Source organism: Lonchura striata, chromosome 4 (assembly GCF_050655825.1).
Source record: "Lonchura striata isolate lonStrDom1 chromosome 4, ASM5065582v1, whole genome shotgun sequence".
NCBI classification, from domain to species: domain Eukaryota; kingdom Metazoa; phylum Chordata; class Aves; order Passeriformes; family Estrildidae; genus Lonchura; species Lonchura striata.
The window spans coordinates 26178236-26203207 of NC_140706.1; the positions used below are offsets into that span (position 1 = coordinate 26178236).

The window sequence follows — 24972 nt, forward strand, 5'->3', positions numbered from 1 at the left end:
GTGTACATTAGAGACCTGAGCTTCTTTCCCCTGTGTCTCTACCTTATGTTTTGTGGACACACCAGCATGTTTGGGGCATTTCAGATGAGCCTGTAGCATCAGAAACATGTGAACAGGACAGGCAGAAAAGAAATTGTTAGGTATTTTCAAATAAGAACTGAGTTGAGCAAATATAAAGGCTTTAGCAAAATGATGACTTGATGAGGGTGGAGAGGTGGAAAGGAAACCAACCCTTCCTGGTTTTGTGTCCAGAAATATTTTCTCAATAGGTTCTAACATGTTTCAATGGCATATTTCACTGACTACATTTGAACAATGCCAGACATTGTCTTGGGCTAAATGTGGGACATTTTAAAAAATGTGATGCATTAGTATATTTTATTTTGAAAAAATTAATGACTAATTTAACTTGTTGCTCCAAAGGTTTCATATTCTATAAATGTGTTTGCAACTACTTTGTGTCACTCCAGCTTCTTACTCTCCATGTGTGTTTCTTATATTACGGCATTCACATGAGGGATTTGAGTTCATTATGTTTTAGGAGAATTTAATTCCATTATTGCATTATTTTCTTTGTTCTGAAAGCACTCTGAGGAGTCTTTAGAAATAGTTATCTTAGCCAATTAAATTTAATTTTTTGAAGTTATATGAAGAATGGAGTGTGGTAGAGGAGTGTCATGCTTCCACAAAAGTAATGCTTTCACAAAAGAAATACTTTTATTCAAAATTCCTTTCTGTTACTTTCTTTTAAATGCACACTTGTGATTAATTTACCTGGTGTGATCACTGGGTAGTAACAGAGAGATGGTTCTAATTTTCTCTTTGGTAAAGAAAACTGTAAATGGAACACAACTGATGGCACTGCATGAGTTTAACTTCCATCTGGGAATGCAGTCTCTATCTTTTTCATGCCATCCCATAGCTTATCAAAGTAATACCATGAGACTGTGTATTTGTTGCTGTGCTTTTACCCTTACAGCTTGGCTTTCTGGCAAACGGGTCATTTTCTTCTGGTTTCTTGTAGGTGCAAGTGCTATTTCTTGCTTTCTTCTCCTGTCCAATATCCTGCCTTTCTCTTGCTGCAGTTTGGGTAGGGAACTTCACCAGCAAAAGTGACAATGAAAGTAAGATCATTAAATTCAAAACTTCTGTGCTGCTTCACTGTGGTGTGATATAATGCTGAGGGGTCAGATTCCGGATCTCCATCAACTTTAATGGCTGTGAATCAGCCACCCTTTGAGAAAGGTTTTGTGTGTTCCCCTTCATTGTGCTAGACCGAGTATCCTGGTTGGTAAACTTTCACTACAGCTAATGTAACAAGTAAGGGAAATAAAAAAATACTGACTAATAGTTAGCTATTACTCTGAAGTAAAATATGGCTTCTATAATTAATTAACTATGCCACAAAGATATTAAGGGCATATATCTTCTCTGGCAGAGCTCTTATCCAGTTCATTATCCTTCCATGCTTTTTTAAAAAGTAATTGCATTCTTTAGCTCATTAGGGATTGGAAAAGACCTTGTATTATTTGTCTGAGATACTTACTGAAAAGATTCAATCCCCACTCATTGCAACAGTTAGTGCACTGAAGTTGCTTACTAGCTTTTAAAATTTATCTGTAGGTATATTTAGTTTTCTGTTCTTAAAAAGCAGAAGTACTTCTGTTGGCTCTGGAGTTCCAGAATACAAGCTGCTGCCATGTTAAATTGACCTTCCAGCCTGCTGTAGTCTTTTTACACTGTTTTATAGCCAAGTGTTGAACAATTGCTTTTGTAGTTCCTATATGAAAAATGTGTTACTTTTATCTTGGTGACTGAGCAGTTCATTGCCAAAGGTTATAGATATGTGTAATCATCAATGTCCTTTATTCAGCATGCTGTTGTTTTGAGGTTCTATAATATGTAGGTGTAACTCAATTGTTCTTGTCCAGGTTAATTTCAGTAAACTTTGAAAACTGTAGACTCAGCTGAGAGTTGTAGCCATCAATAGGGCCTGGAAGGATTTTAGCATAATTTATCTGCCATGTGCTAACCTTTTTGACATAATACCCTGTAACTGCACTGCAAATCAGTCTTTACTTGAGAGACCTGCCAATAAATCTCATAGTTCCTGCCTTGTCTCATAAGGTATGGCATTTATCTGCATTTTGTTTTGAATCCTCTTTGTTGTTGGAACCATAAGGCTGTGATGTTGTAACACAACAGCTGGGAGTTTATAAAATGTGTTTTTAAGCAATGTTTAATATGTTAATGGTCTATGAAAAAACTAATTACTTATATTTTTACAGGTTTTATAATGTTATGTATTGGGGTAGACTTTCTAACAGGACCCAAGAAAGACCTTAGCTCTGTCTTTGAAGTGAAAAGCAATCAAAAACTATTCTTCAAAAGGAGTAAAAACTGTATTAAACTATGTAAGTATAATTTTAGTTCCTGTTCTCCATGAATCTAGGAATATTGTTTAAGGAAAAAAAAAATAACACTGTGGAGTATTTGGTCAGATATTTTAGAAATGTCTTTTTGGTGCTAGTCTTAGACTGGTAATTGGTATTTCCCTAGTTCCAGGTTAATGATGACATATACTGCTGGAGGAGCTGAATAACTGTGGTTGTGACTGATAGAGGCTATTCCTATTGGAGTGTGTTAAACAGAGACAAGAATCTGGCCAAAATGCGAAAATGGATTCAGCATCATTGGTGGTTTTGTTTCAGTGGTTGAGGAGGAGGCCTCTCTGGACCTTGGGATTGACATTGTTTGTACAAAAGATGCGATGGTTTCCCAGCACGCGGTACGGCGTTTTTGAGGCGGTTCAGGGTGACAGCGCTGCCAGGGCTGTGTGGGCTGCCTGGCAGTGCGGTGGCACTCGGCTGGCCCTGAGCTGCTGTACAGTGTGACACTCATGTGAGGAGGTCCTGCAGCGCCTGCTGTGGCCAGCAGCACAGCACAACGCTGGACACTGGCTGTGTGCTCAGACCTGGCCTGTCCTCAGGAAGCCATTGTCATCTGCTGCCTCTCAACTATGCCTAGGGATCCCAGATTTTCAGATTATATGTATGGGGTTTGCTTTTTTCCTTAGGTTTTGAAGAGAAATGAAAACCAAATGTTTGAGGTTTTATCACTCTATGGCTTTTAAAGCATACAAATATTTTCAACTATTTCTCTACAATCATTTGAGTCCTTTACTTTTTTTTTCATTATCAGCTTACTGTTTCTAAAGAAAAAAATGCCTGTCAATAGCATGAAGTTTGCTAGAGGAGCAAAATGCTAGGCATTAGGGCATGGTAATCCTACAGAGATAAGGATGCTGAACATTGCAATTCCTGCATCTTTTCTTCTGTGACTTTGGATCAAATTGCTTGCCATTTTTGTATATTTTGCTGCATTTGGAAAAAGAAGACAATAGTGCTTCACCGTTTTTCAGTGCTGTTTCTGGAATCTTTATGGAGATCTTTACCCTGTATACTCAAGGGCCAAAAGAATGTGGCCTGTGAGAGTCTGTGTGTCAAAGAAAACATGAGCACCCTTTCAAGTGGTTTGAATATTACCACTAAGGAACATTTCACAAAAGTAAATTAATACTTCAAAATACTACCTGTCACGAAGCACAGCCCTTGCTTAGCTACCCTTGCAATGTTGCAACAGTACTTGTTCTTCCTCATCGTGCCCACACTTGTTCTGTTTCTCAGCTTCCACTCTAAGCACCTTTGTGTCTTGCAGAGTATGAAATAGCTTGACATGTGCTAATATAGGTAGCATGTCCTTCTTCCTGACATCTTCTATTATAAAATATATTTACATTTTACACAAAATTCCAGAAAACTTGCATTAAAATATTTTCATATATTTTTAAATATATGAAAGAATAAACTGGAGGTACTGAAATCATTGTAGATAGCATATGCCACTGTATAAATGAAATAACTGCAGAGGGCTTTGATCATCAAATTAAACAGTGCTGAATGGTGAAAGCTCTTAGGTGCACACTGTGGTTATATGTAATTCTACAGGAGCAATTACAAAGCTCTGAATATGCTTTCTTTGAAGCTGCACTGTTTTTCCAAGAGTCTGTCAAACAAATGACCACTCTTTAAGTCTGACAAGAGCCACATCTTTCTGACATCTAAAAACTTGCAAAGTAAACTAAATTTTATTCTATATGTATTGTATTAATACAAGATGTATGTATTGTAATTAATATTGTAATGTATTGTATTAATACAAGATGAAAATTGTCTACTACGGGTGCACATTTGCACACAGAGAGCAAAACACTGAAGGGCTTACATGATGCTCTTATTCGTGTCCTATAATGAATTCTTCGGTAGGTGTAATTTTTACATAACTGTTCCATGGAGTTTTGGTACATTTTATCTGCTCAGCATGTTGTGTTTTAGAGAGTGTATTTGCACACATATACACATTCTGCATGCATAGATGCCTCCTTGATCTGCTATTGTCACTTAAATGGACATATTTTTCATCCTGTGAATAGCATACCTTAGAATAAGTGTCCTGTTTAACAGCAATAGTAACATTATTTTTTCTCAAATTAAAACAATTTTTTTCTGTGTTTTTCTATTTCAAGTATTGTGGCTGTTTGTTGGTGTCGGTTTGCTTGGATTAGGTTTACGTTATAAAACTTACCAGAAGAAGTTGGGCCAAGGGGTAAGTGTGAGAACGGTAACTTTCAAATATACAGTAAAATGTGTGTGTAATAGCTTAGGTGTGTTAATTGTGGCTGAAGAAATCTTTGCAACCAAGTATTCAGAAAAACTAATGCATAAATGAAGATGCAAAAATTTAATTTATAAATTAATGTCAAATTGAAAAGTCTGAGTCTTTGAGATTTATAGTGATGCTGTGAAGGAAAAAAATATTTTGAAAATTTGAGAGGTTCTTGTCTCATATATTCAATTTGAACATTAGTTTTATAAATGAGTTTATTTGGATGGTATTCAAACTGGACAATGCTATTAGCCTGCTGATCTCATGAAGGGGGAGTTTGAACAGATAATTTTCTGAGGCTTCTTCCAGCTGAAGGAATTCTATGTCTCTATACTATATCATAACTCTGAACTGGAGCTCTCTGAAAAGTTGGTTGACATAGGTTAGACTTAGACTAGGTATGGAAATCAGATAAAAATTTGAAGATTCCAGTTTTCTATCTTGCAAGAAAATAGGTATTGCAAAGGTAATGAATAACAAGATGGTTAACAGTCATGGGATTCAGTGTTAGTTTCACAAATATACACAGATTAATACAGTTGGCCTTCTTTTTTCAATTAAATCATGTTTCGCCTTATTGTGTGGCAAAAAGTGGTCAGTTCCTCTTAGTAAGATGAAAAAAGTGCATTGTCTCTTTCCTCTTTGTTTACTGTTACTTGTACAAATTAATTTGAAGAATGATGACTTTTATTCCCTTGTTAATTGCAGATTTAGTCTTTTGTAATTCTGACAGCTTTATTAGGAAAATATATTGGTTAAAACATCTCTTTCTGTATGTATTTTATGGCATCATGTATCTGGTGTTTACTGCAAAGCTATAATATGTAAAATTCAAATTTTATTTTACTTTTTTCCTTTTTTTTTTTGAGGTTCCAAAAAGAGATTTCTCTGCTATGATCTGGCCTTTTAGATTTGGATATGACAATGAAGGATGGTCTAATTTGGAAGGATCAGCTAATTTGCTTAATCAGACAGGTAAGTCTTTTTTTCCCAACTTCATTTATATTTGGGAGTATTCATCTGAAAAGACAAGTGAAAACACCTTGGTAATTGAGGCCATTTTTTGCATTAACACAAGAACCTGTGTTTAGTGGTTTTCTCCTCAATTTTTGACCTGTTCCAATAGAATCACTTCAGTCAAAAATCCATTTGCAGATGTGATAATTTGTTTAATATGTTTTAGAGAGGTTTCTGATCAGAGGAAACATTATATTTCTTATTTAGATTTTTCTTCTCATATTACTGATGAGTTACTTGTCTTAGAGAAATTCTTTGCATAAATGAAATAATATCCTTTTAGATAAAATACAATGGTATTTCCAAAGGCAAATATAGTTTTAGGTAAAATATAATGTTTTATAATTTCTATGTGGGTTATTTAAAATGTGAAGCATTATATAATTCCTAAAGGGTGTGAAATTCAAATGCCCTTAACAATGAATATAGAGAAGAAACAGACAAGTCCGTTTCCATCATTGAACCAGTGCAATGTATACAAGAAAAGTAGTGATTGTGGTTTGGTTGTCATGATTTCACTGTAAAGAAGAGTGTCTAAACTGTTGCTCATGGACAGGAATTTGGTTGGAAAATTAGCTATAAGAAACAAAAACTTTGGACTCGAGTGCTGTTGCAGAGGTCATTGAAAGGAATTGGCCAGTAGTGCTTGTAGGTGTTCCTCTTTCCCTGCAATACCCATGAGATAGGGTGCACAGGGGACCAACAGTTTAACATCTAAAGAAGCCCAGGGAATTAGGAAATGTCCATGCTGTAATCCCAGTATTTGTTGTTCTCTGGTCTGCCACAGTATTTTCCTGAGCAGCTCAGTCTTTACAAACCCAAGCAATGAAAAGGCACTGACAGGTGCTCCTGTGCAAGTCTTGATTTTGTGGCAGGAGTTAGTGAAGAGTGAAGAGACTGATTTAACCTCATTCACTCCATTGTCCCATGACCAAAGGTTCAGAGAGCTGGGCTATGTTGGCTGTCTGGTGATATAAGAAAACAGCCAGGACATTTAATGAATTGAAATTAGGAACATTCTTCTACATAGCTGATTCCATAGTTCATGTCTGGGTGTCTGGGTGGTTATTTAATCCTTGCATATTTATTTATCTATTTTGATGAATGCATTTATTTCTGGCACCTTTAGTTTAAATTAATGAATATTAGAAAAAGTGTTTATCTATGTCCATTGGCATTTCTTTAGGGTAGTAAAATATCACTTCTGAAAAAGACAATTGCTAAGTCAAAAAGGCAGCAAATTCCAAAATATAAATTAATAAAATATAAATTAATAATAATAACCCAAAATATAAATTAATAACATATTAATTAGAAATTAATGTATTTAATATAAATTAATAAGTAAAAATTAATATGTTAAATAATAAATAATATATTTCATATAAATTAATATTATAATGGAGATTATATTAATATAATAACATAAAGTATTAATAGTAATATAATATTAATAATATTTACTATAAATTAATATTATTAAATTATAAATTGATAGTTTATTTATATTAATAATTAACCCAAAATATAAATTAATAATTTTAATAGGTAGAAATGGTATTCTGGAGTTTTATGTTACATGCATATTTTTATATAAAATGCTACATTAACATTGTCAGTAAATGCACTCAGAGTTTGTCTAGAAATTCCTATAAGAAGAGTTCCTGATTTTGAGAGCCATAGAGAAAAGAATGGCTATCTGCTTTAGGGTAGGGGTTGTCTTTAAAGGTGTGGTGGGGTGGTGTGCATTTCTTGGGCTCAGTTCTCTGTTGGAATAGTGAAGATGCCACATGTAATGGCTTTTGTGTCTGGAATTTCTGTTTGCCCTGGAGGGATTCAACATCAACCCTTCTTAATGGTTTCAGTTACTCTTTCTGTGATCAGCATGTATGCTAATGATGTAGAAGGAAAAACCTGGGAATCCATTTAAGAACACTGGGCTCCCATTTTCCCTTCTGACAATGCTTTACACTGCTACATATGATATTTCAAAAGCAAAAAATCTTCTGTGGTTCTGGATGGCCATAATTCCTTATGGAAGGGCTGTGGATGAAATGGTGACTCAATTTGCCTTCCTGTGTAGGAGAACACTCCAAGAGGGGCATAATTTCAGCAAGAAGGGAGCACTTGGAGCCCTTGTTACTGCTGCAGCTATACTGACCTACTGCTCAAGCTGAGTCTGAATGCTTCAGCCATCCTGTGGGCAGCTTGCAGACTCCCACCTTCCTTCAGGCATGGGCAGCTGTTTCTTAGAAAACAACTAAGGAAAATCCTTCCTCAAGGAACTGCATAGTTCTTCCTGTATCCTGCAGTTAAAATATAGGGGAACCCATCATGTTCCCCTGGCAAAACCACACTTCTGCATGTAAACAGGGAGGGACCACAGTGCTTTGAGAAAGTGAGGTGGCTGCAGATGGTCAGCAATCCACTGAGCTGCGAATCCTTCTGCTACCATGCCTTGGGGCTGATGCAAGGTTGCTCTGGGCTGAATAATATTTTGGCAACAGCATCTAGTTTGCTGGTCTTGCACAGGACCCTTTGAAGCACAATAGGATTTGGTAGATGAAGAGAAGTGCAGATGTGCTGTGTAGTGTTTGTTCATCAAATTGAAAGCAGGAGACTTGCTACTGTGGAGTTAATTTCTGTGTGCATAGTAACTAGTGCTTTAGAAATGGCACAAGGTCTGCTCAGGCCAGCTGTATTCTGCAGTCTTCTGTATCTCTGGTCATGCACCAGGGATGAGCCATGGCCAGCAGACACTAAGTGCATCTTCATCAGAGTTTGTGTGGCCTGCAGTAGCCAAAAGTTTGGGCATGACTTTGTTGCCAACATCGATTTGCCTTGACAGAAGGTCTTGTGTCTATCCCTCTGTAATCAAATGGGAAATAATGATATTATGTAGTTATATATAAGTCCCATTTATATGTAACAGTTATAAATGTGAAAATATTTTCTTTTTTTCCCTTCCATCTTAGAAGCAGATTTTATCACTATTATAGAGAGTGATGCCTCTAAACCATTCATTGGAAACCATGATCCAACAATGTGGCTAGGAGAAAGACTGGGATTTTATACAGATTTTGGTCCAAGCACAAGAGATCACACTTGGGGGTGAGTCACATTTACATGTACAGTGGCAGTAAATAGATGTGAATATATTGCCTAATACAAACTGCACTAATACAAAAGCAAAGAATAGTTGGAATAGTACTCACTATAATCACTTGTTAAAGCTTGTCCTTTAGCAACAGGCTTTGATACATTAGCATTACCATGCAGTGTGGATGAAATTTTCCTATTGCTAAACATGATCAGATTTTGGTGCCTGCCCCCATAAGCTACTATGGTTTTGGTGATACAGAGAAAGGCATCCTGCCCTTTAATGTACAGATTTGGAAGTTTAGCATTTCAAGTACTGCACCTGATGCCCTTCTCACATTATTTTGTTTTGGGTTATGAGAATTTTGTATTTCAGACTTTAAAATATGATCGTTGGAAAAGGTATGAGAAATTTTGAATTCATATCTAGCTTGGGCTGTAATAATGGGAAATGGGAATAGAAAGGTACATGTCTGTTTGACCAGATATTTTGTGTCTAATTTTATCTTAATGCTTGACCACCTACCAGTTGCATATCTTTAAATATGTTTGTCCTCTAGAAAAATACTGGCATATAATGTAACTTTTTATTTTCATGGGTATATACACATTTCTGTGGTAGATAGAACTTCCTACTGATGTTGCTATGGCTATTGAATTTTTTCAATATGTGAGGGGCATTTAGTAATTTTCTTCTTCCAGATCTTGCCTATTTGAGGCAGAATGGGGGAGAGAAGTCATTCTCTGAGATTTTTTAAATTAAATACATTGAAAAACCTGATGCAAAATGTCAAAACAGAAGCTGACAAAAGAGAAATCTCTCATTTTAAAGATGTATTTCTACCTACTTCTACTTTTAATATACCTTTAAATTTCTGGTAGCATAAAATTCTGTTTTGTATGAAATACAGATCATGAAAATCTCAGTGAAAGACTTCATATTTATGGAATGATATTTCTTAGTGTAGGAATTAACGTGATAATATATTTTTAGACATGTAGTTAAGCAGTATTTTGGAGGGAAATATTCTATATTCAGAAAAATCCACTAGACATAGTTTGTATTCTGGTCTTACAGTTTTTTCAGTGACAGTTAGTCTTCTGCTCACATATATCTGCTTAGTTCACACCTTTGATGCTTGTGAATCACAAAATGTAACTTTTTGCCTCTCCTCATGTAGGATTATGGCACTATCCAGGTATCCAATTGTAAAATCGACCCATCACCTCCTTCCATCTCCAGAGGGAGAGATTGCACCTGCTATCTCCCTGACTGTCAACTTCACAGGGAAGCTGATTGATTTTGTTGTTGCTCACTTTGGAAATGAGGAGTGCGTATTTCACTTATTTTTACATAGAGTGTAAAGTAATGTAATGTAATCTGTGAACTTCTGGGATTTATTTTGTACTCTTTAAAATCTGCTGCTGTAATACTGGTTGTAGCAGAGCACATTTGAAGAAATACTATGACAGTTTAAAATTGGTTAAACTACTGGTTTGAAATTTTGAAGCATTTTTTAATGTGTCATGCAAAACTCAGCTGAACCTACTATCTGGATTACTAGACATTTAAATGTACAGTTCTGCAAAGTCACAACAAATGATAGGATGCAACTCAGAGTAAGACATCATCCTTCTGACTTTTTGCATGTGGAATAGATGTATTACATTCCACAATGAATGCAGATAGGTACAGTTAGAGATAGACAGCATTAATGGAAAAATGTGGTTTTGTTTTTTTTTTTTTTTAAGTAACAAAGCTGAAACCTTCAATAAAGGACAGTGTTGAAACAGCAGCAAAAATATCCATCAGTGTCCTTCTGAGAGTATGCAAGTAGAAATAGGAAGTCTGGTCTCTGAATTCAGAAAAGCAATATTATACCAATAAATCAACTAAATTATGGAAAATAATAAGATATATATTTCAGTTCTTGAAAAACATGTTTTGATTAACTGTGTGTAAAGAATATTAATAAAAGATAGTTTTGTGAATGCTCCATGTAGCTGTTATTTCTGTTATATTTGATGGGATATCTAGTATGTTTGTGGCTATGTAGTGATACCTGGAATTTAAAAGAAAATGTTACAATTCACAGAGTGGCATATTTATGGATAGGATGCAGAATATTATAACACAAAGAAGCTGCTCAGAAAACCAAAGGAATTTTCTATATCCCATTTCCTTCCCCTGAGTAGAAACTGCATCAAACATTCAAATTGTTTATAGATTTCCCATTTATTAAACAAATATAGTTGTCAGAAATCACTCCCCATTTTTAACTCTAGAGCAGGATTTAATTCTGTGCCTCACACAGATGATTAGACTTGCCTGTCTGAGAAACTCTTTGTCAAAGTAGAGAAAATAACACTGTATAATACCTTCACAAAGAAATGAGATAAAGATGAAAGAGAAAATATGAGAAGTCCATGGGAAATGAGTGCAAATTAGATTGTGTTTCAGAGGGGAATGACTTTGTAACTAAATACTGCACATAACTGCTCATTTTTAATATTTTTTTCTTCTGCTGCTTACATTGACATAGAATATAGAATACTGGATAACTAGGGTTATTTTAAAATTATTTTTAAAATGTGGGACTATAACTATGTGCTTTTAAAAGACCCTATCTTCTGGAGAGGTGCATTTTTGAAAGAGCAGCTAGCTAAGCAGGCAGCTTCACATATACCTGGGTCAGACTTCTACTTAAGGGGATTTTTTTGTCTTCTGTCTGTGTGCTCTTTCTCCTTAATTCGGTTGCTTCAGTCAGAAGCAACCACTATTTAGGAAGCATACCTGCACTTAAATTGTTGTCTTCTTCAGGGTTTACATGTTCAAAATCAGCTCTCTTTGCCACTGTTTTTACCTGTTAGCCCAGACTATCAAAATCTAGAAGACAACATGATTTATGCAACCATTTAAGGTCATTAACATGAAGAATCATAGAAAGAGAGCTGTTTATTCATTATTTTATGACAAATCCAAGGCTGGGGAGTGGGGTCCAATGAAGTATTTTACTAGCCTCCACTTTAAGCTATCACTTTTGGTCATGTTGGAACTCTTGTGTAAATCTTGTTAAAGAGATGTGAAATACATGCCAAATGTAATTAATTAATGCTAATGGGATGATGTAACTCTAGTTACATTTCATAAATTATGGGACCCAGACTTTAAGACTTTATTTACCATGATCTATCCATGAGAAAATTTATTTAGCGTGTAAGTTCTTTGTTACCCACCACATCATGCTAGCTAGCACAGTTAAATTTTAAGTGCAAGCAAAGACAAAGCCTTAGATAACCAAAATACTAACATTCACATCTCCTAGTGATGATATCAGTATTAAAAACAAAACAGTAATAGAAAAAGTTGTTCCTGTGATGGATAGAAAGAGAATGTTAATTACATCTACCATGACCATCTGGCTTTTATCAAATGTAGTGATAATTTTGAGCTTTCTGTGAACTTTCATACTCTCTAATATTGAGCAAAAAAATGGTACCAGATTGATTTGTAGTCTACTATGTCATAGTGCAGAGATTGTGAGCTAAAATATATATGTCTTAAAATCTTTTCCATTTTCTTTCAGAGAGGACTTGGACAGAAAACTCCAAGCAATAGCTGTTTCAAACCTATTGAAGACTAGCTCTAAGCAAGTTGTGTTTCTAGGATACATCACTTCAGCTCCTGGATCCAGAGACTATACTGAATTAATAAAAAATGGAAACGTGCAGGTAATATGAAAATAGTGCATCTTTAAAGAAAATATATATTGGGAATACTCAGCCTAATATTTCAAATTGATAACTTAAATATAGACAGAGAAGAGAACACATGACCATTTTCAAATATAGTCTTTAGCTACCTCATGATATCTTGCAAAGGTGGAGTTACATAGTGAAAGAACAAGAGGCAATGGACAGTGGCTGCCCCAAGGGAAATGTCTGTTAGAAGGAATAAAAAGGTCACAGGGTTGTCAAGGATTAGAACAGGGGCCTGGTGAAGTTGTGAAACCTTCATCCTTAGGGATGTTCAGAAGTTAGGTGCATAAGGCCCTGAGCAATCTGCCTGAAGTGACTTTGACCAAGGTTAGGAATAGGTGACCTCCAGATAGCCTCTAATTTCTGTGATTCTTCTGTTTTAAAAATGAGCTCTGTGTCAAGTGATACCAAAAAGTTGTCTCATTTGTCCATGTCTAACAGTGAGCTTTTTTTCTTTCTACCGTATTACAATGTTTTAGGCAACATATTTTTCTGCAGTGAGTTTACATATTGGTCCTATTACTGATTTAAAGCCTACCCAGATGAGCACTTACCTTATTTGTTTGACTTTTTTTCCCCTTTCAACATCCCTCTAGGATATTGACAGTACAGATCGGGACAGATGGTGTAGCTATATTATGTATCGTGGAGTAATAAGGTATGTTAAAGTAAATCACTTATTTGTAGGCTTAAGCATCTTTATGGTTATCAGTTTTATAATCTCTTGTAAGTGATTGTGGAAGAGTCTCAGATCCCTGAACAATTATTACGGACAGTTGGAGCTATCATAAAATTGTGTGAAACATTGGTCTTAGGGTCACAAGAATGAGTGTATCTCTGAATATAATTCACAAAGACACTATTAAAAGTTTCATCATTCTGTGTCAAAAGCCTTCAGATCTACTCTGCTTTAGTAGCATAAAACTACATTTCTCCAGAGCTCTGGCTTTGCAACTTCATTCTAAAATGTGAAGGCTAAGACCAAGTTTGTATGTGACATGGAAGATACAAATTTTGAACTATGATTTAGGGTTTCTTGAAGCAAAATACTGATCTAATTCAGCCAATATTTATGCTGGATTTAGTGGCAACTTGAACTGTGTAAGCCTATATTGAGGCACAGGACCTATGCACTCCATATCTTTTAATACCAAATGGTTTACAAATAGTTCTCTTGGTGGTATTTGTACAGGAATGAAATTCATCTTCTTTTGAATAAACCATGCAAATTTTGCCGTGTTCACAAGTCATAAACTTGATAGCTGTCTTAACAGTATTGAGTAAAAAATAAAAAAAAGGCAACTAAAAAACTCAGCTAAAACTCTATTCGCAATTTGATTTTTTCACATTATTCATTCAATTGATGCCTGAGTTCCTTTCTTGAATCTTGAAGTATTTTCAGTGAAAATTTGGTGAGCTTACACATTCACTCATATTCTAAAGCTGTACTTTTTAAAAAAGGTTTTTAAACACAGAACTTATTTTTACTGTCAAGCACAGTTTTTCAGTTTTTATGCTTGTGACATGGTATCACGATCCTGTTTATGGAACACTTTCAGTTTTTTGAAGGTGAGATTCACAGAAATGGAGAACTGCATTGATAAGCTAAAGCGTAACTCTTGAGAAAAATAAAATACATTCATTAAGAATGTGATCAAATTGTGGCAAGTTATTTCTTCAAACTAACTCTTCTCATATTTGACAGGCTGGGTTATGCCCGCATATCTCATGCTGGTTTAAGTGATTCAGAAGTCCAGATGGCCAAATTTAGAATTCCAGATCATATGGATAGCTTTGTTGACAATGACAGAATTGTCACTGATCCCAGCCAAGTTCCTGAGGACATCCATTTCAATCCCAGGTCAGTGTGTCTCATAGGAAATGAAGGGGATGATGTACCTGACATCTTGTAAAAGAGAAGTCTAGGAACAGAATTATTTCTAAAGTGAGAGGCACTGATCAGTACCCAACTGAGCAGAAGAGTAGAAGTCAGGAACTTCTGATTTGTAATTCCATTTTTTTGATTAATTTGGCATGTGCCCTGGTAAAATCAGTCTGTTGTGTCACAGCATAAAGTGCAAGCAATGCTCATTTAAGCAGGCAATTTCTGAGATTGTTTCATAGGGATATTTGCCAAGTGTTGTGATGACGCTTGATGGATGATGAAAGATCTTCCATGTTTCCAGCACTTTGGAGATTGGGCTCATAATATACTGTTACTTAGAATATGAAATAAAATATGTACAATAAATATTTTTTGCATAAGCATTTTAAACCATACCATATAATTGGAGCAAAAATTAAAAATAATGCCTAAGGCAGTATGTTGCATGTGTCAAGGAGGAAAAGAAAAGAACGAGGTTTAATGTAAAAGAGTCATTTATTTCTAAATTGCCATCATTTTTCCACTGGTATCGCATAAGGAAGAGATATATAGAGGAAGATATTTATTCTATTATTAATAGTGAAAGAGTCATGAAGTTTGTGACAGATGTTGCCATGGAGAGAATAATTCCCAGGAATGCCATGTTTACTATTCCCAACATGCATAATGCAGAATATATTACTTTCTCATATACATCTGACAGTTGAGTGTACTCACTTTTTATGTACCACTCAGCCACTGGCTTCCTGACTAAGAAGCGGTTTGTCCTGACTTTTCCACATGATGGAACTTGCCTACAGTTAGCACTCATGTTCAGATTATTCTCAGTTGACTTCAGCACAGAATCTTGTCCTAATTTCTTTTGTCTGCCTATAATCAGAAAATGTATACCCTATTAAAATGTATTTAACTTTTTCTGATTAACCCTACTTCTGTAGAAATACAGTGGCAGTGCTCTTAAATATTACTTAGCACTGATATTTTGAATAAGTACTCCATTTTACTTTTGCAAGTCTGTCTACCAGAATAGTCAGTTGTCAAACTTTCATATTTAAATTTGGCGTGAAAAATTTCAGTTTTCATCATAATTTGCAAAAGTAAGATGTACAATATTTATAACAGGGTTGACAGTTTTGATACTATGGGTGGTATGGGTGTTTAAATTGTATCTCCACTAAAATCAAGACTAAAAACTTAGCTTAGAATTTAAGCAGATAATTGCAACACTCAGCTTTTTCATCTGGAGTTCAAATTATAGACTGCCTATAGCATCAGTGGAATCAATGTAATTAATTGTCTCCAGTATACTCAAAGACCTTTAGTAGGAGAGGGTTCATAGAACCTGATTTACATTTAGTAGTGTTGGGGCCTGTTTCTGAAACAAATTGCCTAGAACATTCAGAAGTAGGGTAGTAACTGTATGATTTAATTGCATGAGATAAATAATGTTGTAATAGTATTACTTTGTTTAATATTTTTTTTAGGTTTGGATCTTATAAAGATGGACATAATTATGTGCCTATTCATCACTTTCATATGAGCACTCCTAAATATTTTAAACGGACAAATTAGAGCAAGAAAATAAGATTATTATTGAGACCAGCAAGAAAGGTTTGTTGCTTGACACTGAATTTACAGCCAAAAAGATTACAGTGTTTAAGGATGAGCAACTCCAATGCTGCATAACACTGTGAATGTCTGTGTAATAGTTGGTGACTTCTTGAATGAGCTGCCATCACTGTGAGGGAGGGAATATGCCTGCATTTTGATAAACTGGTATCTACATTGGTCGGGTACCTACTTTGTATGCAACAAAGCAAGGATGGGAACTTGCTTTGGCAACAACTTCTTCATCTTTTGGGGAGGTATCATATATCAAGATGTTTCAGAGTGCTATTGCTGCAACTGGAATAAAAAGATTGACCTAGGGTTTTTCAAACTAGAAATTTTGAAAAATAGTGTTATTTTTTAATTGGGAGGTATGCACTAAGTATGTGTCTGAAGTGTGTGCCTTGCTGCTATTCTACATTTTATTCTTAGATGAGTTTTACAACAATTTGCAGATTATTGATGTTCATAATACTGGAGAAAAAAAGGTAACTTTTATAGACTTCATTTTATTAACTAGATATTAGGCACTTAAATGTTTTTACAAAGGGAAGAGTAGAGTACCTCTAAATAACGATGGTTATGAGACACCTACATGAACACACTGATGAAGAATTAAAAACAATTGTGCTCAACATAACAAGGTTTCTGAAAATGGAAACAAGTTGGTTGTAACTTTTATTTAAAATGAACTGTAATAAAGGGGAAAAAAATTATCTTTGTTTCTTTGCTAGCATCACACTTCAGTAGGACTAAATAGAGATGTTGCTTTTTTGACCTAGGCAGTGAATTCCCTGTTATGCCATGCACGTGTGACCCAATGTAAAATCTTGTGTCTTCTTGGAGTCTCTTGCAAATGTCTTTTATTTAACTCCTGATCCTTCAGTATACATGCAGGGCTTCCCTTTAACAATGAGGACACCTTCAGTGTTGTCCAAAGGATGTTTCCTGCTTCTGAGAAACATGTTAGGTAATTTAAGTGATGCATTCAGTTTGGAAACCACATTTGTGATACTAGTATTTCATACTGTGTGTCTTTCCAGTCATATCTAAGCATACAATAACTGGGAGGAATAGGATATGTTGCAGGAAAGAGGGTGGATTTGTTTTCTCCCTCTAATTCTTCACCATATAACTTTAAGAAGAGCTTGAGCATATTCCATTTTATGGTTTCTCTGTGTAAGTAAATACAGGATGTGTTCTTATCCATGGTTTCTTGTTCTGTGGAGTCAGGTAATTGCTGCCAGCACCACACGTATCGCTTTATTCTGGTCACGTATAATTTTGCTCCCTTGTTTTTAGAGCTATATTTCTGACAGTGAAACTGATCACTGGTCTTTATTGACAGAGGATATATGAAAGGTATTCCAAAGTCTCAATGGTCATGCATTCATCATCTCAGATGTAACTGACAATTAACCAGCCATTGTTGAACTAATTTCTCAACTATGGGTGCTTTGTGTGTCTTTACAAGCCCTCTGAACTTGTTCTTTGTGTGCCTCTCCAGCAAGAGAGGATAAATGATGTTGTTGAGAGATACAAATAATTGAACTTTTAGCACTTTGCTTCTTCAAACACCAGTAGACCTTGTCTCTTCTTTCTCCCAGCTTGCAAAAGCAGCTGGTACTGGCACCAGTTTTGCACAGTGCTCTGAGTATCCTCATTTATTTTCAGCACGTTCTCATGCTAGCTCTGATGCACATGCAGCCACAGGTTTGCCTTTTCATAGCCTGTAAAGCACTTAACATTATCTTGCCACATTATTTAACATTCTTCACAGACTGACTCTGCAAATACCTTGTAATGTGAGTAGATTATTAATGTGAAATGCAAGAAATTATACAAATAAGTACAAAATCTTGTAAACTCCCAATTTTTTAACAATTCAAAAATAGGATGAGGATATTTTTCAAGAAGCCAGACAGCATAACATGACTTGCATAACAGATTAGATTATGAATCATATATATATGTAATCTTCAAAGTCTCTGAGCACACTTTAATGGATTTTTTACAGGATTTAGACATGCTTACCCCATTAGAAAGGTTCATGTTGACAGTAAAAAAAATCTAAAGTTTGAATATTCTCTTCTTCTAAATAGCTTGTGTAGTTTAATCTATGTAATTAGTAGCTAATATTTGTTGACATTTGCATTATTTTATCAGAATGATTAAGAAAAAACATGACCACAAACTGTTTGTATACTTCTTCTACACCTGTGGTTATAATTGGGAAGCTAAAATGAAACTTTATTTGTCCTTACATCTACACACTGATCTAATCCCTTGATATTTAAGTGGTTTAGAAAAATGTGCATTATATATCTAAGTCACAATCATTGGTTCAAACTATGACAGAAATGTGCTAGAACAGGTCCTGCTGCAGGGGTGTCTGACTAATCTTTTAGTTTTCTAATAATACTCTCCTCATGTCAGCTTTCATAAGAAAGTATGTTACAAAAGAAGAAGTTTGTGGATATCTTTATGTGTTCAGAGATGGCATGCAAAGAAAATAATATATAAAATAATGTATAAAGGTTTGAACTTTTGCTTGTGGTAAAAGGTCTAGATTACATATATCTGACTTCTAAATAATATGTATTCTGTTGTGCTCCAAATCCCATCCTCTGAAATTCTGTGCAGGTCTGTTGAAGTTTGTAGGAATGTACAGGAAGAGACAGCAGTACATCAGGGGCCTATCAGTGTTTATCTTGGAATGAGAAAAGAACTCCAGGTAACATATATGAGAGCAACTTCTGAGAGTACTGGATTCTTCAGCAGCGTGGAGACTCCAGTCTCCTCTTACATATATATTCCTGCCTTGAGTCAGGCACAGTGACTCCAGTGTTGTTACAGAGCTCTCCAAAACCTGGGAGCTGCAGTTCAAACCTCTTGGGTTAAAAAAACCCTGAAATTGTTATTTCCCATTTTCAAAAACAGTACTGCAGCTACAAGCTGAGCAAAAGTTGGACACACCCTTTGGTTTTGAACCAGACTTGATGTTATTGAAACAAGTTGTTGCAGCTTAAGTGTACAGGTAACCAGTTCCCACCTGTCCCACTGAAACAGAACACTGAGTATGTTCATGGTCCTCTGCTGATAGTGAGGGAGCTTTGTGGCCCCAGAGAGGGGTGCTGGCTGTTTTGATGCACCCCCAGGGTTTAGGAATAAATTCCTAGCTGCTCTCAAGCTTGGCTGCTTAGAGTTGCAGCATGATGAATGAAGAGAATGTAAAATTTTAAACTGAAGCTGAGAAAGACCCTATAACTGGAATGTAAGAATTACATATAGGTATCAGCAGTGCTGAAACATGATTTTTTTTCCCTTGTATGTAAAATGGCATTTATTTGCAGGATGTTACAGAAGGACCTTTGGGCCAAAGTCATGTACCTGTGGAGCAGGAGTTAGAAAACAGACTTTTCACTTCAACAGGGAACACAGTATGGGTCCATGGGACAGGGAGATTAAAATAAGCTGAACTGTTTAATGAGTAGTGCTTTGAAGCAGTTTGTATAACCTGCAGCTGCTGGTTTCTGCCACTTGAGGTCCTCTTTTGTCCCTAATTGGTACAATTTGCTGATACCAAGCAGGAGTAACTTACAGGTGTTAGGCTTTTTCATTGTAACTCAGGGTGAAAAATCTTTTCAGAAGCATTACACAAACCGGTGTTGATTTGGGTATCAGTTACATCTTCTTATCTGCAAATGATTTAGAACTGTGATTGCTGGACTTTATTTTCTTATAATACCCTGCACTGTGCTTTGTTGCTGCTTTATCTGCTTTCTTAATGTTCGGCATATTCTTCTTTGTAATGTTTTTCTTTTAAATACAGTTCTCTTTCCCTTCTGACTTTTAAAACACATCATGATATGTGATTCTGGTGCCTAAAATTAATTTTCAAGCTTGTTTCTAAGCAAGGCAAGATGAATTGAAGTATTCAAGAGATATAATGACTTTAGCAATCTGGAGTCTGATATCCTTTGGAAATAGAGTTTCCTTTTGGAAATTCTTTCTCAGACACATCTGCACTGTTTCTGATAGTGAAGAAGATACAACTAAATGGCTCCTCTTTCTCTTGTTATCCAGTATGTTTCACAGTCTGCAATTAAGATTTTTTTTTTTAATGTGATCGCCATTGTAGCTATCAATTTAAAAAAAAAGCAGTGCAAACATAAAAAAAGCAAACAATGGCAGTCTTTTTCAGAAAAAAAGTCTGCAGTTCCAAGGTTGATCTAACAGTGTGCAAACTGGCAGGTGCATTTACTGCCACTCTTAACTTCCTCACCTGTGCATTGATGTGAGCACTTGCATATATGTGTAGTAACCCAGATCTGGATATTCAGCTGGCTGGGAAAACAAACAAATAAAGAAAACCTAAAGAAGCGTTGAGAGGTTTGTTTTGTTTTGGGATTTTTTGCTTTTTGGGAGCATTGAGGACAGTCTTGCTCTTTGACCTACCTTGCTATTTAGCTGTCCAAGTAATTGCACTGGCACAAAATAAAGGATGCCAAGAGGGTTAGTATTAAGACACTAATGGTGGAACTGCTTAAGCTGTCTCAGTCCATGGGGTGGTTCCACCCTGGCTAGATACCAGATGTCCACCAAAGGCACTCTATCACTCCCCTGTGCAACTGCACAGGGGAGAGAAAATATAATTAAAGACTTGGAGATTCAGATAAGAACAGGGAGAGATCACTCAGCAGTTTGTGTCATGGGCAAAACAGACTTGACTTCAGGAAATTAACTGAATTTATTGCCAATCAAAATCAGAGCAGGACAATGAGAAGTAAAACAAATCTTAGGAACACTTTTCCCCTGCCTCTCCCTTCTTTCTGGACTTAACTTTATTCCAAATTTTCTACTCCTCACAAACAGTGGCTCAGGGAGATGGGGAATGGGGGTTATGGTCAGTTCATTATGTACTGTTTCTGCTGCTGCTTCCTCCTCAGGAAGAGGAGTCCTTCAGCTGCTCCAGTGTGGGGTCCCTCCCATGGGAGACAGTCCTACACAAACTACTCCAACCTGAGTTCTTCCCATGAGCTGCAGCTCCTCATGAACTGCTCCAGTGTGGGCCACTCTTCTACTCTTCCACGGGGTACAGTTCTTCAAGAACAGGCTGCTCCAGCATGGATCTCACACAGGGTCACAAGTCCTGTCAGGACCCTGCTCCAGTGTGGGCTTCCCCCAGGGCCACACCTTTCCTTTGGGCGTCCGCCTGCTGCAATGTGGGGTCCTCCATGGGCTGTGTAGGTGGATCGCTGCAACCCTGTGGAGCTCCATGAGCTTCAGCACAGTCTGCAGGGGAATATTCACTCTGCCACCTGGAGCACCTCCTCCCCTTCCTTTACTGAGCCTGGTGTCTGCAGAGCCGTTTCTCTCACACATTCTCACTCCTCACTTCTCTGGCCATGATTACATCTGTGCATTATTTTTTTCCCCCTTCTTAAATATGTTACCACAGAGGCATTACCCACACCACTGATTTGTCTGTCTCAGACCTGTCTGGCCTTGGCTCTGTCAGACACAGGGGAAGTTTCTAGAAGCTTCTCACAGAAGCCTCTCCTGTAATCCTTCTGCAGCCAGAACCTTGCCTAGTGGCCCAATACAATGTTTGATCACCTCTATGTAAAATGAAGCATTTCTGCATTTTATGAACTCAGGCTTTATAAAGGAAATACAGGCCTGATTTAGTACTATCTGTTGGCTTGGAGACCATAAACCACCATAGTGGTTTACAGCTAGTAGTAACAAAGGGGATTATTTATAACTTCTTGAGGTTGGAATGAAGGTGCATGTTTTAACGGCCTTGTTCTCACAGGGCAGGCCTTTTCTGCCTGATACATGAATCCCCTATTTAGCAGGCAGAAGCTCAGAAAACAAATTATGTTTCCCTATAGATTTCTTTTCAGATCTTGTTTTTAGGGGTGAGGGATTATACTTGTGCATTCAAAAATATATTGAAGTTTTGCTTGTCAAACCTATTTGCTTTACAATTAGGAAGCTCTAGTCTAAGGAAATACTTTTAAGCCAAGTAGTATCTTTCATTTTATTCTTTTCATTTAATATAAATGGGGAGAAGGTACAAACCTTTCAGTCTTCAAATACAACCAAAAAGGGTTTTTCTGTACCACCTTTCTTTACATCTGTATCATTTTATAACTTTATAAGGCATGGAAGAAGTTTTCTTTTTGAATATGTTTTCATTCTGAACTAGCAACCTGCATGCTTTTTATGGTCAAGTGAACAAACAAACACCCCTGAAGGAATTGTTCCTCTTAAACCAAAATTAGATCAGATGAACTGCTACTCAGTGGTGCCCCTATTGGGTATAAGAACTTGGGATGACACATACTAATGTGAATGTCTGGCATGTGGGATGTTACAAAACTACCAAAGTGAAATGTAGCTTGCACTGCTTTATAATTATTGGGTTTTTTTGCAGAAGTTTCACAGAATCACAAAATATTCTGAATTGGAAGGGACTCACAAGGACCACCGAGTCCAGGTCTCAAGTAAATGGTTCATACAGGGACTGAACTCCAACCTTAATGTTATTAACACCAACCAACTGAGCTCAAGAAAAGATGGTGAATATCCTGAGACACAGGCAGAAGTTATAAAGAAATAATTTCAACGTGTTAGTGCGTAAGAGTTTCAAATAATATGAGCTTTCATTACTCTGACATGGGTTTTAGTCCATAACTTTTGAAAAGCAGATTAATTTTTTTGTGGACTCCACCCTCTTCTCTGTAAAACAGGCAATGGAAAACAAGGAAAATAAATCATCTGCACTTGCACATTCTGACTCACCGAGTAAGGCAAAGCTTACAAAAAAACCCAAAGAAACACAAGCCGGTGATCAGTTAATTCAGGACTGTATGTTAATGCATTACCCCAAAGGGACAATTACCTTAAATCTGGCACTACTTCAGTTTCATAGTCCTTGGCTTTCTTTTAACTTAACCTTTTAGCGGAAGGGTTTTTTTCATTACTCAGTTCTGTCTTTACAATCCTCCACTGTGCACAGACGCTGCTCTAGCAGTCTCCTCGCACCTGTGTTTCAGTGCCGGGAAGCGCCAGGGACGGCATTTATCCCTGGAACGCCACGGGATGCTGCACCCGCATGCTAAGCAGCAATGACCTGCAGGGTGGCTTCCTCCCCCGGTTCAGGGCGCTGGCAGCTTGCCATTTGTCTCCTTTGGAAGAGGGAGAGGGGAGAAACAAGGAAAGCCGCCCAGAGCAGGCGATGATCCCGCCGCCCCGCGCGGGGCTCACGGAGCAACTGGGAAGTGCCGCAGTCCGGCCCCACCGCGGCCCCTGGGGGCGGGGCAGCTCCACAGGCCACGCCCCCTTCCCCCTCTCAGCCAATCGCATCAGTGTATGGGCGCGGCACTTGGTCCCCATAGCCAATCAGCGCCGCGAGTGACACAAAGTGGTGCTCTTTGCACGCGCTTTAAAGACCGGGAAAGACTGGCAGCGCCACAGCCCAGTCAGAGCGGAGAGGGGCGTGGCCGGACCGGCCCGCTGCCCAATGGGGGGCCGGGGCGGTAGTGTGGGGCAGGCGGGGGCAGAGTGGCAGCGGCCTCACCCAGTAGGAGGGCGAGACTCGCCGTGTCCCGCGGCAGCTCGGGCCAATGGGCGCGGGCAGTGGGCGGGGCGGGGGTGTCCGTGCCCAGGCTCTGGATTGGGAGCAGGGCAGGAGCCGGGCCGGGCCGGCAGCGTGTGCAGCGCTGCACGAAAATGCACTCGGATGCCGCCGCTGTCAGTGAGTAGCGCCGCGGCCGGGCCCGGGCCCGCCGCTCGCCCCGCTGCCCGGCCGAAAGAACCGCCCGGCCGGGGGTGCCTTCTCTTGCTTCTGGCTCGTGAGGGTTGGCCGAACGCGCCACCGGGACTCCCGATGCCGGGAAAGGGTTCAGGCCCGCGGGTGCGGGGCCGCCGCGGAGCGGGGCGATGTCTGCGTGCCTGGCGGCGGGGCCCCCGCGGGGACAGCGGCAGCCCCGCGGCCCTCAGCGCGCTCCCCCGGCGGGCGGGGGCGGGCAGGGGCAGCCGCACCAGAGAGGGCCGGGGGCACTCGGAGGGTGTGACGCAGTTCGCCAGACCCAGCTGGTGAGCGGGTGAGGCTGCGGCCGGCCCTCGTGGCCGGCTGTGAGAGAGCCGGGATTGCCGCGGAGAGCGCGGGCTGCGGAGCTGCGTGTGTAAGGGAAGATGGGCGGGGGTGAATTCAGCGGGTTCCGCCGGGCCGGTGCGGGGGAACAGGGCTGCTTGTGCGGGGGACTGGAGCCGCGGCGCATGGTGGGAGGTGGAGTCCCTGCGGCGGAGGCCCCACGCAACGGGGCGGCGGGAGGCGGCGTGGCGGACTACAACTCCCAGCGGGCCCTGCGGCGGCGCGGCGCGCTGCCCCCGCCCCGCGGACCCCCGGCCGGACCCGCCGTCCCTTGGGGAGCACGGGCGCATCGCGCCGCCTGCTTCGAAGGAGCGCAGCGAGGGCTTTGTCTCCTCAGTAGAGTCTCTGGCTGTGCGTTCGAGCAGCCTGCTGCAGACGGGTTGCATGGTGCAGGGGGTCCACATCTGCGTGGCCGTGGGGTGGCCGGGGCTCAGAGATAGGCACTGTCCGCTGCAGTGACCTGGTGGTCGTCCCGAACCCAAAGCTATCCTGCCACAACGACGTCCCTGTGAAATCTCCCAGGAACGTGTTCGCGCTGCGAAAGGATTTGCAGCTCTGAGATGCTTTATTACCATAGAACTTGCTTATGGGAAAGATAATGAAAATTGAAGCTTTGCTGATACATCAGTGAATGATGGTACGATTTTGGACAAAGTCCTGAAAGCAGTGGTGGAATGAAATGCTGCATAATGCCTGGATTTTCTTGAATCCTCCT

At 38.7% G+C, this 24972-nt stretch overlaps 2 protein-coding genes across 9 annotated transcripts in view; both read left to right on the forward strand.

Annotated features, from left to right (window-relative positions):
• Nucleotides 1–20477, forward strand: part of CWH43 (cell wall biogenesis 43 C-terminal homolog) — a 32000-nt gene extending 11523 nt beyond the window's left edge. For all 5 annotated transcript variants that reach the window (XM_085578606.1, XM_085578604.1, XM_085578602.1 and 2 more), the window contains 9 exons: nucleotides 2289–2414; nucleotides 4586–4665; nucleotides 5595–5700; nucleotides 8718–8853; nucleotides 10023–10172; nucleotides 12429–12573; nucleotides 13197–13258; nucleotides 14306–14461; nucleotides 15970–20477. In XM_085578606.1, coding sequence (XP_085434732.1) covers nucleotides 2289–2414; nucleotides 4586–4665; nucleotides 5595–5700; nucleotides 8718–8853; nucleotides 10023–10172; nucleotides 12429–12573; nucleotides 13197–13258; nucleotides 14306–14461; nucleotides 15970–16057 — 1049 coding nt within the window. In that variant the 3' untranslated portion in view covers nucleotides 16058–20477. The remainder of the gene's footprint in view (nucleotides 1–2288; nucleotides 2415–4585; nucleotides 4666–5594; nucleotides 5701–8717; nucleotides 8854–10022; nucleotides 10173–12428; nucleotides 12574–13196; nucleotides 13259–14305; nucleotides 14462–15969) is intronic.
• A 3320-nt stretch (nucleotides 20478–23797) lies between these two features.
• DCUN1D4 (defective in cullin neddylation 1 domain containing 4) overlaps nucleotides 23798–24972 on the forward strand; it is a 41912-nt gene continuing 40737 nt past the window's right edge. For all 4 annotated transcript variants that reach the window (XM_085578628.1, XM_021528340.3, XM_085578629.1 and 1 more), the window contains exon 1: nucleotides 23798–23858. In XM_085578628.1, the coding sequence (XP_085434754.1) occupies nucleotides 23834–23858 (25 nt within the window). In that variant the 5' untranslated portion in view covers nucleotides 23798–23833. The remainder of the gene's footprint in view (nucleotides 23859–24972) is intronic.